Source organism: Argopecten irradians, chromosome 10 (genome assembly GCF_041381155.1).
Source record: "Argopecten irradians isolate NY chromosome 10, Ai_NY, whole genome shotgun sequence".
In the NCBI taxonomy this organism is placed as follows: domain Eukaryota; kingdom Metazoa; phylum Mollusca; class Bivalvia; order Pectinida; family Pectinidae; genus Argopecten; species Argopecten irradians.
The window spans coordinates 14,202,526-14,215,969 of NC_091143.1; the positions used below are offsets into that span (position 1 = coordinate 14,202,526).

The window sequence follows — 13,444 nt, forward strand, 5'->3', positions numbered from 1 at the left end:
AAATACCAATATATTAAGTCATGAAAAACAATGCATTGACAATACAGGAAAGTATACTTCTAAAATTTTATTCCAAAATTCTACAGAAAACAATATTCTGTTCCTAAATTTGGAAATTTTGGAAATATTGTTCTTGGTATAAATATAGTACACAGTCATGCAGTAAAAGGTATGTATGGTAATGTCCAGTTCATCACAGATTATTAGAGGAATTCACAACTGTTTGATACCAATAAATAATTTATTTACATTACATGTACTGTATTCGACCCAATAAGCCCCCCCACCTGTCCCTCTTTTTGAGGCCTCAATTTCATTGACTAAAATACAGACTGAGACTATGAAAACTGTGGAGAATTCTGTATTTGATTTCTTTTGTAAATTGTGAAAATCTTTAACCCAAATGGTCCTTTATTAGGCGCTACTTCATCATTCAATTCTTTAACCACCTTGGATGCTTATTGGGTCAAAGACAGTATATGATTATCAGGTGGAGAATAAAGCTACATATGTTTCATACATAATTTATCAACAATACACTTCATCATTATTTATTATATGAACACTATTTTGAAAAGTGAATTACACTGTAATTGCTGTTTTATCATGATCATATATATGTTTGTTCTGTTAATTTGTAACTTCTTCAATCGTGGACAATAATTTCATCAAAGTGATGTTACAATTATGTACAGTTTAATATCAAATCCATAAGTTTAATGTGCCATCAATCACATGACCCCCACCCCCCCCTCCAAATGTTACAAACTCTTATACCATATTCACTACAATGACCAATCGCTCCTTTTCAACAGCCTCATTTCAAATTCTGCACTACAGATTGGATTTATAAAAGTGCCTCTTTCCTCATATAACTTCTCCATTCTTTATTCTGTGACTTAAATACAGGCTTCTTACAAAGAATACTAAAATCTTTGATTTGTCAAAGAAACGGACATCTGAACATTTCAAAGATTTTGTTGAGACAGCACAAGGTTTGCCAAGCGCTGACCAGCAAAATCTTTCAAGAGAGATAAGACATCCATTTCTGCATTAATGTTTCATTATTTTCTACTATGCTATAAGGAAAGAATAAGATAACAATTGGTTTTGTAAAATTTTCACAATGCGACAAATCACAGACTAATAAAGTAAACCTCAAAATTACTGATGTTATTAGCAATGTCTGCCACAGCTGCGTCACATGCACGACCACATCTAATAATACGAGTGTTTCAGGAGACCTTAACAATGTGGGTGAAGTACAATTATTGTAGATTACTGGTAGTCCAATTTTCCGGAGGTGTTACCAAAAAAAACCAAAAAACCGCTTCACAATCAACCTAATTCAGGACTATAACCGGCAGCAATTATAACTCACCCACATCGTTTTGGTATCTTGAAATCAATGTATCATTTAGCATGTGTGAGCTGTTTTCTCTCTACTGCAGTAAAGGTAAGTTATCTTTTCCCTTGTAATGACAGAATTCCAAAAGTAACCTTTTGAAGTATGTGGGAGAATGCAATTTCATACATAATAATCTTTGTGTTTTGAAACAATTTCTTAAAAGGCATAAATTAGAGAGGATATGGTACTCAATCTTAACAATGATTACCACAACAATAAAATGAATGATAAATAATAAGTGTCTGATGTCATCCGAGTACTATCCTTAAGTCATTATCACAAAATAGCAGCTTGTTATATGGTCACTCCAACCAGGATAACGAGTGTCCCAATTCACAACAATCTTTGTTTATGATATGAACACATCTTCACTGTTCTGACTTTCTCATTGCATCTGAATAAACAAATGGTACAATCAGAATTTTGTTCAAGATTTCCAGCCAAGGTCGATTGTACTAACGACAGTGAGTATGAATAAGTCACCATGGCGATAATCCAAGATTGGGAGATTACTCTTACCCACCCCTGATAGATCAAAGCTCAAAGAATGTCAAATGTCACAATGATTCTTTTCCAATTTCTGTGCGTATTTTACTATACCGATTGTGATTTCAACTTGTGAAATATCAACCAAATAACAACCATCACTTTGAGAGGTCAAACGACCATGACCTTTCCATCTTTTGACAGGGTCTGTTGAGTTTCCATTGTTTAGATTTGTTCTTATGTAAAAGGTCACTATCACAAGGTCATGACCCCTGTCAGGTTGTCAGGAAATCCAAAGCCTTCTCTCTGTCAAGATTGTTTGTGACTAATGCTTCTTTGATTCTGTCATGGCTAAAGCCAAGTTCCTGAAACTGTTGGAACATGTCCAGATATTTTTCAGCCTGTAAATGAAAGGAAACATTGATAAGAAAATGGTGCATAAAGGTTTTGGTTAATGATAAACATTTACATGTATTCTGTACTTGCATATTACAGAGTTATCTGCTCTTGCGGGTAGGTATTGATTGTGACATATGTGCTTCTGAGCGTAACATCATACTTTTCGAAGAAAACAATGTGAAGTGCGCTCTCAAAATATTGATGTTTCAATCAATACCTACTGGAAAGGGAGCAAACTCTGTAATATGCAAAGACCGAATACAACATCATGACGCTGTACCAATTTTACAGTAAACAATGACGATTCAGTAACCATCACCATGACAACTTACCCTAGTTAGATTGTTGTTATATATGTTTACCATGGTAACCATCACCATGACAACTTACCATAGTGAGGTTGTTGTAATATCTGTTTACCATGGTAACCATCACCATGACAACTTACTCTAGCGAGTTTGTTGTTATATCTGTTTACCATGGTAACCATCACCATGACAACTTACCCTAGTGAGGTTGTTGTTATATCTGTTTACCATGGTAACCATCACAATGACAACTTACCCTAGTGAGTTTGTAGTTATATCTGTTTACCATGGTAACCATCACAATGACAACTTACCCTAGTGAGTTTGTAGTTATATCTGTTTACCATGGTAACCATCACCATGACAACTTACCCTAGTGAGGTTGTTGTTATATCTGTTTACCATGGTAACCATCACAATGACAACTTACCCTAGTGAGGTTGTTGTTATATCTGTTTACCATGGTAACCATCACCATGACAACTTACCCTAGTTAGGTTGTTGTTATATCTGTTTACCATGGTAACCATCACAATGACAACTTACCCTAGTGAGGTTGTTGTTATATCTGATTACCATGGTAACCATCACCATGACAACTTACCCTAGTGAGGTTGTTGTTATATCTGGTAACCATTGTAACCATCACCATGACAACTTACCCTAGTTAGGTTGTTGTTATATCTGTTTACCATGGTAACCATCACCATGACAATTTACCCTAGTGAGTTTGTTGTTATATTTGATGACCATGGTAACCATCACCATGACAACTTACTTGAAGTGGTTGTTGTTATATTTGATTACCATGGTAACCATCACCATGACAACTTACCCTAGTGAGGTTGTTGTTATAGAGAAGTAGCACCATCTCTGCATGGTGTGTGTCAAATCCTTTTTCTGATAAGTTGTTTACTCCACAAAGGTGGTCAATCACCTAATCAAACAACACAACCAACATAGATTGTATCACATAATGTCTGAGAACATTAAAGGGAAATAAACAAGACAATATTTTATATAGGAGTATTTTACTTTGCTCAGATCTTGTTAAACTAAATTTATTAAGAAAATCACCAATGAAAATTTATTAAGGTACACCTTCGGATATCTGAAAATTTTGTAAATAATTATTTTACTATTTTTTAAGGGATATAACTTTCACAATAAAGAAAATAATGTAATTATGATGTTGTATGAGGTTGCCTTCGCTGAAGGAGGTGCTCTAACATGTTACAATAACGGGCCATTTATTCTTCCTTGATCAAATAAGACATTTAATATTATGTCTCAAGTTTTATTGATACATCAAATGATACAATTCACTAATAAAGACAATCAACTTTTTACTGATCCCTTGTTTTTACAATGTTTAACTCTATCACCCCTGAATACACATTTGAACTTTTCTAATTTAAAGGCTAGAAGAGTCCATTATGATTTTTCAGGGGTCAGTGAGGTAAGACACTGTTTCACAAAGGTTTACCTCTTTTTCATCCTTTCCAAACTTCTCCACCGCTCGAGCAGATCGTGGCTTAGAGAATCCCATACTGACGAGATTGTCTACAGCATGCTGAGCTTCTGGAGAAAGGCGGAGATAAGGATCAACCTCAGATGGACTGGCAAGATCGCTACTGCTGCTGCTCTTAGAGGAGAAGGAACTTGGGAGGGCTTCTGTGTTACTAGGAATGGGATCGGGTAAAGGCTGGTATTTGTTCCAACTCTGAAACAATGAATGATTTATAACATGTAGACTTTAATTAAATGTATATTGATACTTGTATAAAAACACATGTAAAAATATACTGTATTTTATATTAAATCAACATTTTGATATATAAGTTAACAAATGAAGACTTGTTGATTTAGGATTCATTTCTAGGTTTTTAACAAAGAACAGATTTTACAATTTTCTGAAAGACTGAATACTGTGATGCTTATATTTTTTAGAAAAGCCATTCACAACCTTATTATTTTCAAGGAATATTTTAAATATGTAACTATATTCAATTGCACAGGATTTATATTATTACTCTTTTGTAGAGTTATAATTTTCAATGTTTCAACTGTAACAACAAAACCACCACAATATCATGTATTGATCAATTAATATTTTCACAAAATCAGCAAAATATTTCAATCAGCTTAACATCCTTCAGAGAACCTGGTTATTCTAAAGTATAGAGTAGTCATTCTTTTGCATATTTATACAGAGTTGTATATATCTAGTCTACACTGAAGGTTTAGGTATTGATTGTGATCTCATTATATGTGAATGAAACTAACATTATTTTCTCTGAAAAATGTCATTACGCTCACAAACACATAATCAATAATTATAAGGGCACAATCAATATCTATCAACAAGGGCAGATAACCCTGTTATATGCAAATACAAAATAATATATTGTGTCGCTATAGCTATAAGCTGTATCTCTATCTACAAGAGGTATCTGTCAAGCTTTTTACGAGTATTTAAAAGAAGCTACTAAGACTTTATTACCAGGTAATTTTTGAGTCTATTAACTAGTAAAAAAAACAATCTTTGAATTCATTCATTTTATTATTAAAGTTTCCTGAATATTCATGATCAGGAACCAAGAACAATTGATTTAGTCCCTGATGATATAATCATTCAGTATCTAGAGAGTGAAATAAAGGGAAGTAACTCTGAAACTGACAGATCAGAATTATGATAAATTACATTTTAATGTTCACTATTAATTTAATAGCAATAGTATTACTGCATCCTGACCTCTGAGTTGGTATAAGAAGCTCTTTATACATGTATAACCATCACCATGAGTTTAATTATAGTGAGTATATTTAAGATTATATTGTGCTTGTATCCCATAAACAATCCAACCTTGTTATTTCATAGTACTTGAGCTCATAAAAAAGTGTCTTATGCAAAGTAAAAAGTTTATTAGAAACCAAAATTCAAAGCAGGTCATGGAATCATATGAGTTGGATTTAACAAGGTTCAATTGTACATCACATACACATTTACATCTGATGATGTTATGAACTCTGTCAGTGGCTGACATTTCCAATAGATTTAATGGAGCTCTTAGATCACAGGGCTATGAAACACTGACATACTTATCTCTGGTGACCTAGAAATGCTAATGGTCAAATTTAATTGTGTCCTTTTTCTGTGTATTTCATATTTTAAGTCAACATTAAAATCCTTATTATGTTTTGAATTTTGCAGTCACTACAGAATATGTACAATTATATCTTCGAAGTACATTTATAATTTGAATACCATGTACATATACCTGTTCATTAAAATTAATAAAAAGTTGACAACCTTCAATCATAAATTCTATTCTGTATATATATAGCATTTGAATTTCATTGGTGGTTTATTCTTGCTTAATTTGTGCTTTCACTGAAATCTGTAAATTCTATACACCGTCAAAATACCCCGTAATCAGTACGGGTATAACGTAATTCATCGTTGTACTTAATATCAATATCATAGTTCAAAATAGAGGAATTAGCTAACAATGAAATTTCACTTTAATGAATATTCTAGATCTTTGCATAGTGAAATAGCAGTAATATCTGTTCTAAACAGCACATGTACAAGATTGAGTTAGTGTTTCATCTTTGCATATTACAGAGTTATAATTATATAACCTCCCTTGCAGGAAGGTATCCATTGACGTCATTACTTTGTGGGTGCAATTCACGTTTTTTTCTCTGAAAAGTATGACCTCTCTTGCAACACATGACGCTACAAACAATACTAATCTGCAAGGGCAAATAACTCTGTGATATGCAAATATAGAATATATGTAAATATGTGATAATTAGTCATGAAAATAGAAGTACCCCACTACAGCATGGACATCCCCTATACTTACTGCTGGGTTAATGTCAACCATCGATGTCAGGTCCTGTGGAGATTTAGTCACATGCACAGTTGACATAAATGATATCATAAATCACATGGATTTCTAATTAACCAGCTAACCACAAATACAGAGCACTAATGTCTATGACAAGTCATCTCCTTGGCCACTCTAAAGCGAGCAACATATTGATGTTCACTTATACTACACTGTACAGTATAACTAGTACGTACAGGAAAACATGTTTATAACGAACATGATTACAACAGATTAATAGTGAGTATATAAATGAACATTGTGTAGTAATTTTAATTCCCCATCAAGGTTCCTAACAAGATGTTTACATGCATAACTAACTACCTGCTTATAATGAGGTAATTCTCTGTTGGTCACCAGAGGTTCATTATATCTATCCATGTTTTACTCTAGTTGGGAGGTACCTATGTAGTTGTCACCAATAGCACTGACATACCATAACCATTATCATTACCTTGAACTATTTCAAATGCTGTTACTTTCCAAGCAAAGCAGTTGTGAAAACTTATGGGCTAAAGGGCACATCTAAAATTATATCTTTTCCCTCTAAGTCTACTTCAATACACAAGACCTGAAGTTGAGCCTTAGCTCCTTGCTACCTTTCATTTACACAAAACATGAAACAGAAATCAGAGGTTATTTCCATTACAAATTAATTACCTGATGTGATGAAGGTCGAGGAGGTGGAGATCGCGAAAACATCGGTGAAATATTCCTGGTATTGTCATAGTCCTGAAGGCCTGTATTGTTTATGCCTGAAATGTCAGGAGAACTCAGAGCATTCCTCATCCCGCTGGGGTTTTCTCCAGGTGTCGCTATCGTACCAGCAGTACCGAGACCTTGTGGCATCACATTTACATAATTAGGTCGATTCCGTCGTGGGGACGGTGTCGGCGAATCCAGATTATTTCTGCAGTATTTGTTTGCATTAAAACTCACCCTGTTACTGTCTTGTGATATTTGCACATTTTCATAAAGAGGTAAAGAGTCAACATTCTCATACAACGGAACATCTTTATGGTATTTAGAATTTGGAATTTGACCGAATTCACTTGCAGAATGTCCTGTAGAAGGCATAACATTGTTACCTATAGGTGGTAAAGGAATTCTTCCAGAAAGAAACTCTTTTGTTTGCGCAATAGGTGGTAAATTTCCTTTATCAATTATTGATGTTGCTGCTTGACCCTCGCTATTAGATAGTTTTGTATCTATTTGCACATACTCCCCAGCTTCCTCTGAATGGTCATGTGACCCGCCCACCAGCCCATTGGGTGGACAGCCCACATTATTAGTCTTACTGGAATTATTAGAATTTACATTTTCATATATATTGTCAGACTCGCTTTGGTTAGCAGTACATGAGTTTGTATCTGTCGTTTTCGTTGTGGATTCTGTAGTAGAAAACACACTTTTCAATTCCTCAATGTCATTAAGTATTTGTCGCTCAAACATATCAAAAGGATCATCCACTTTTTCAAACTGTGAAACATCAACATTTTGACTAGCTGTTTTTGAGTGTTGATTGTTTGTATCTGTGTGGATCGGTGTTGGAGTCAGTATTTCGCTCCCGGTCAGTCCTGCCTTTAACGGCTGTAGAGGCACTGAACCAGTCGCTACTACACCTGTCCCTCTGGACTGACCACTAGGCAACGATGGCCCCGAACTCTGGTGGGACGCCAACCATTCATCTTCAGGTTCAGAGTCATCTGAACTTGACCGTTGGTTTTCCTGCTCTCGTAATTGATTGGCTATTTGGCGACGTTCTTCCTCTTCTCGTTTCTGTGCCTCTAACTGTCTTTCCCTTTCATGGGCCCACTGAAGGACTCCTTCCTCTATGTCAAATGAATACTGCAACAGAATTAATGAGAAAATGATTCAGCTATACTCACAATAACTTCTGATGATTGATAGTGTCAATCTGTTTTAATCATAAAACATGGCCAAATATCACCTGTATCAGCACTTTATGGATAATTTACCACTTCTATTTCTCTATTAGAAATTTCATAAGCAAAACTTTTAGACAAGTACTATTAATTGGCCTAGTAATTACTATAAACCAAAAACAACTTCTTACGCATACAATTCACTTTTGTGAATTTCACTATCCGAATTTGCAAAAGTAAGTTTACATCTGCAAATGAAAATCTACAACATTTATATTGATTGGAATTACCTTTTAATCTTTAAATCTCTGATGTTAATCTTTTGTGTACTTGTTTTGAAATTAAAATCACAAAACTTAGAAGCCACAAAAGGAAGTTGGTTCACAGTATACTATGATGTCCAAGTAAACATATACATGTATAACAGGACCAGGTAAAATTTAGCGTCTTATTACATCTACCGGGTAACATTGGCTATTAGCCATTAGCACATAAGTCATTTTTTAAATTAATTTTTTAATTAAAACCAAAATGGACATATCATTCATTGAGATATTTTTGTGGTTTTACCTCCTCATGTCTTGCAGCTGCCACTCTAGTTTTTCTCATCAGCGTAGACGGTAGCTGAACCTGCAACATAGATAATAAGATTTTAAAACACCCTTCAACACAATGTGAGATTCAAGGTCTTCATTAAAGAGGAAAATTATCTCTGCATTACCGCTCACTGGTATATTCTAGTAAATGTTTTGGACTATTTATATATTTATATAGTTGGACTTATAAGATAAAGTACACTATTAGATCAAATTAAAGCTAATCTGAATCTAGGCCGATTAGCTACTTCTACAATACAACTTTTGATAATTCAATTTGTTGCTTTTTTACTTCTGGGATCTCTTTCATCTATAAGCTGCAATATCTTCTGTAAAGACATCTCATTTGTGATGAGCGCAAATCGAGTTGGTCTCTAAATAATATAATTTTCAGGAGAAGATATCTCTGTATAACAAAAACGGACGATGAGTACATTCATCTATACTAAGAATACATCCTTAACTACAGGTACTTTGATATCTTTCTTATGTAGAATATTTCAGGCAAGGTTTTGTATGTTGATATATTTTACATCACTTATGAGAAATTGCTATATCCTTTGTGAGAATAACACCAGTCTCTTGTCAGAATCAAACATGATTGTCTCACAGAAAAAGAAATATGTCTTTAATAAATCATAAGTAATATACCTTTGTCGGTGGTTTAAATGAAGAACTGATCTTGAATGGCACCCCATCTAGGTAGGATATCGTAGAACCATATACTGAAAAATAAATAAGTATAAATAGTTGTTTTTTTATTATTCTTGCAAAAGTTTACTATTACATGGTCTGGGTAATGTATAATAAGTAAGATAAGGATAGAGTAAAATGGATCAAATCATCAAATATGATTATTATCTATTACATAGTCCTTGACCATATCTTATATATATGCTGCTGTTCATTTATAGTCCCTTCATAAATAAAACACATGATATGTAATAATAGTTGGTTGATTTGGCTTAATGACAAGTTAATGCCATATTAATGAATAATGCCAATGAGACTAGGGACAATAGCATTAATCAGATTGATGTTTAATTAGTGTTTTTTTAGACAATGTACATGTATGTCTTTTAATTGGTCTATAGTATACAGTTATTGAATGGGTATGAGGGAAATAGCACTTTTATTGCCCCAGAGACATAAACTATTTCCTGAGGCGAAGCCGAGGGAAATAGTTGTGTCAAGGGGGACAATAAAAGTGAAAATTCTCGAATAAACCCATTCAATAAGTGTTTTATTATACCGTTAAGAAAAATGCTATAACATATAACCCGTTGATATTTTCACTTGTTCCACACTCCATGTCATCGATAGTGTCCAGTGAATTTTCTCGTACGTAGTCCTTTAAAATATGAACTGCTGTGTATTTCCACTGTCCCTATCGGTCAACAATTTTTCGAAAGATTCCTCGTATAGGTTGTCGAATCTGGAGGCCGTGTTGTAAACAAGTTGTCGTCTGCAGCGTCAAATCTAGATCACCTAAGCGCTTTGTGATTTTTTCGTTGGGAATGAGATACAGTCAGAGAGGTTCCGAATTAAGGACTCCCAATGCGTTATCCAATCAAATTCATGATTAAGCAAAAGTCCGCGAAAATTTGAATGCAGGTAAATAGCTCATTTTCAGGTAAATAGTTCGAATGACTATTTACCTGGTAAACAGTGGTTTTAAAAGACTGGATTTGAATAGCATTTATATTCTCTACTCTTTATATAGTGAAAAAGAAGCAAAGGTATAATAATGAAATATATTCCTTAATAGCTTAATTATTGGTATTATTGTTTTAAAACTTATTTTTATTGGAGTGTTTGACCTTAATTGAATTTATTTAATACACACAATTATATAACGTTGATATATCAACAAATCACTGAACTAACCTTCACTATTTTCTCGTTGATAGTCACGATAAGCCATGATGGACAAACCACTGTTTCTGAAAACAGAAAGATATAATTAACAGATTGGTTAATAAACGAAAAGTACAGACAGCCAGTTTGGCTCATAGTCCACCTGGATTAACCTCTGAAGTGCTTGTCACGTCATGTGTTCCAATAGCACTTGTCTCCTAATGTTTGCTATGAAAGCAACTACAAAAACCTTCATAAACTAACATAAATAGGTTATATGATTAATCATTGGTGACTATCTTATTTTTAGCAATGCCTTAAGAGTTCATTTACAGTGTTCGGAAGGTACAGAATCGAAGCTCGGTCTGACCGATTCATTTCTTCTCTTAGTTGCAAAATGCACTCATATATGTTTAACAGGTGAGAAAAAGTGTATAGTGGCCAGACAGGAAACTCCAAAACACTATAAAACTAGCTGGGTGAACTACTGATTGAACTATCTGTTGATTGTCCCAGTCCAATCCTGTTAAAAAAAACACCCAAGACTCAGCCCATTAATTACCACCATCATCAGCTGGCCACCAATTCTATAACTGGAGAGGAGAAATGTAATAGCCAAACCAGGGTTTGAACCTAGGACACCAGTCTACATGCATGAGCTACATATTGTACATATACAAGGGTAATCACCAAAACATGCAAGCATACAATCACAAACGTCTGATTTATAAGCAACACATTGTAAAGCTGATAAAAATTCTATGTTCTATATATGATTTCCAATGGTGTCATAATTCAAACCACTTCTAGAGAAAATATCTTTGTGTCCATGCATGAACATGTAACTGGTTATTATATCTAATTTATTTATGGGGTGTATTATATATATATATATAATCATATATCATTTGTGATAGATCTGGGGAACGAACAGAATAAATCAAACAGATGGTTGTCGCAATCCTTTGTGATACAGAGTGAAGGCATGGTATGATTATTTGTTCTAGTTACTATTAAAAATTTATCATAAATGACAAATTGTGTGTTGGATTATTTCAATATTGTTGGAGTATATAGGTGAAGCATGCATACAGTGTATATGTTGGACGAACGAGTCACTGGAAAAGATTTCTGTCTGCAGGTCAGTACCATTTATATATAGTTTATGACATAGCCTATTTGTCATTAATGGTTGATGAATATAACAATAAAAAGATTAACGTGAAATACAATTCTTCTAATGTACTCTAAAGCACCGATCTTGATTTATCAGACATGATCATTGTACGTGTTACATAAAAAACAGATCAACAACAACTTCAATGAATATATGTTCATATAATTGTCTACACAATGCATAAAATATCACTCAAACACGAAAAATTGCACGCATCAACAACAATTCGAGGAAGTGTCAGACATCAATCCGAATCTGAAATCACAAGTTTCGTTTTACATCTTTGTTTACAATTCGAATCGCGTACTATGGATGTAAAATTATGCTTGCTCAATTATCTTCAATATCATTAGCAAAAGGACTTTTAAAAACAATCGTTTGGCGACAATGGTACACCTCACAGACACGACATCTCCATCTCTTACCCTGATCTTCACTCTCAATGTGTGCAGTCGTCCTCCATGTTTTTCTATGATGTCATCGTCAGCTGTCATGTCCGAGGGGAGATAACTCTGATAACTCACACAGGTAAAGCACTGAGTCACAGGGTCACATTTAAATTAGTTAATGCAACACAGAGAACAATTTTTAGGTGAAAATTGTGGAAAAACAACAGAAATGTCAGGTGCATAAAGATAAAAATACACAAAATTAAATAAAACAATGAAATGCAAAAACAATGACTACTTAGTACATTTGTCAGAAAAAGTTCTAAAAAATTGAAGTGTGCTACGCTTGACCCTCATATCAAGAAGTCAAAAAGGAACAGAAGAGGATCAAATTTCCATTATGTTTTGGAAACATTCTTCAATCACAAAAAAAATACTTAGAAATACGTAAATAAAAAATAATCAACTGAAAATTGAATTGTATATAGACAAAAGGGTAAACAATAGCTTACGGTCAAAAACTTGAAGGGCTATGGAAATGTTCTTCAAATTTCTACTTTAATTGGTACGAACTTCCAATGCTTATATTTCAAAAGAAAATATAGGAATATAAGTGTAACACATGAATTTATGAAAGAAACAAAAGTATGCCTCGACACAAATTAAAAAGATATTTACCAAGTACATACCCTATTTAATTTATGCGTCGACACAAATTAAAAAGATATTTATTTAACAGGTACCCTATTTAATGGGTCGACACAAATTTTAAAGGATATTTACCAAGTACTCTATTTTAGTCCGTTAAACTGGCTCTAATTATTATTATTATTATTTTTCAATATGTAATAGGCATTAAAAAAGCCTTATAAATATAAGCAGGTTTAGCGGACTATCCTATTTTATGCGCACCATAATAGTTCATTATCTTAATTTTGTACATATTTTAAACACAGTAGCAAATAATTTAACGAAAAGATAAATAAATAACATTTCTCATCGTAGTTACACATTCTTGATATTGTCTATCATTTCATTTCAA

At 33.6% G+C, this 13,444-nt stretch overlaps 1 protein-coding gene across 2 annotated transcripts; it reads right to left on the reverse strand.

The window, feature by feature from the left end:
• Nucleotides 1-47: 47 nt before the first annotated feature.
• LOC138333185 (ubiquitin-associated protein 1-like) lies at nucleotides 48-12,538 on the reverse strand. 2 transcript variants are annotated; one of them, XM_069281372.1, is made up of 9 exons: nucleotides 12,439-12,538; nucleotides 10,867-10,922; nucleotides 9,631-9,704; nucleotides 8,954-9,013; nucleotides 7,158-8,345; nucleotides 6,474-6,506; nucleotides 4,088-4,324; nucleotides 3,437-3,538; nucleotides 48-2,295 (listed from the first exon to the last, which is right to left on the reverse strand). In XM_069281372.1, exons 2-9 carry the CDS (start codon nucleotides 10,901-10,903, stop codon nucleotides 2,170-2,172), a joined length of 1,857 nt encoding a protein of 618 aa, XP_069137473.1. In that variant the 5' UTR covers nucleotides 10,904-10,922; nucleotides 12,439-12,538; the 3' UTR covers nucleotides 48-2,169. The 2 variants fall into 2 exon arrangements, with proteins under 2 accessions (XP_069137473.1, XP_069137475.1); XM_069281374.1 differs by lacking the exon at nucleotides 6,474-6,506.
• Between the last annotated feature and the right edge of the window lie 906 nt (nucleotides 12,539-13,444).

Coding starts and splice junctions, on each gene's coding strand:
- LOC138333185 (XM_069281372.1), bottom strand. CDS start 10,903: ATGGCTTATCGTGACTATCAACGAGAAAATAGTGAAG. Junction 8,346..8,953: donor CAGCTGCAAGACATGAGGAG/GTAAAACCACAA, acceptor ATTCTGTTGCAG/TATTCATTTGACATAGAGGA. Junction 2,296..3,436: donor ATAACAACAACCTCACTAGG/GTAAGTTGTCAT, acceptor TTTCATTTACAG/GCTGAAAAATATCTGGACAT.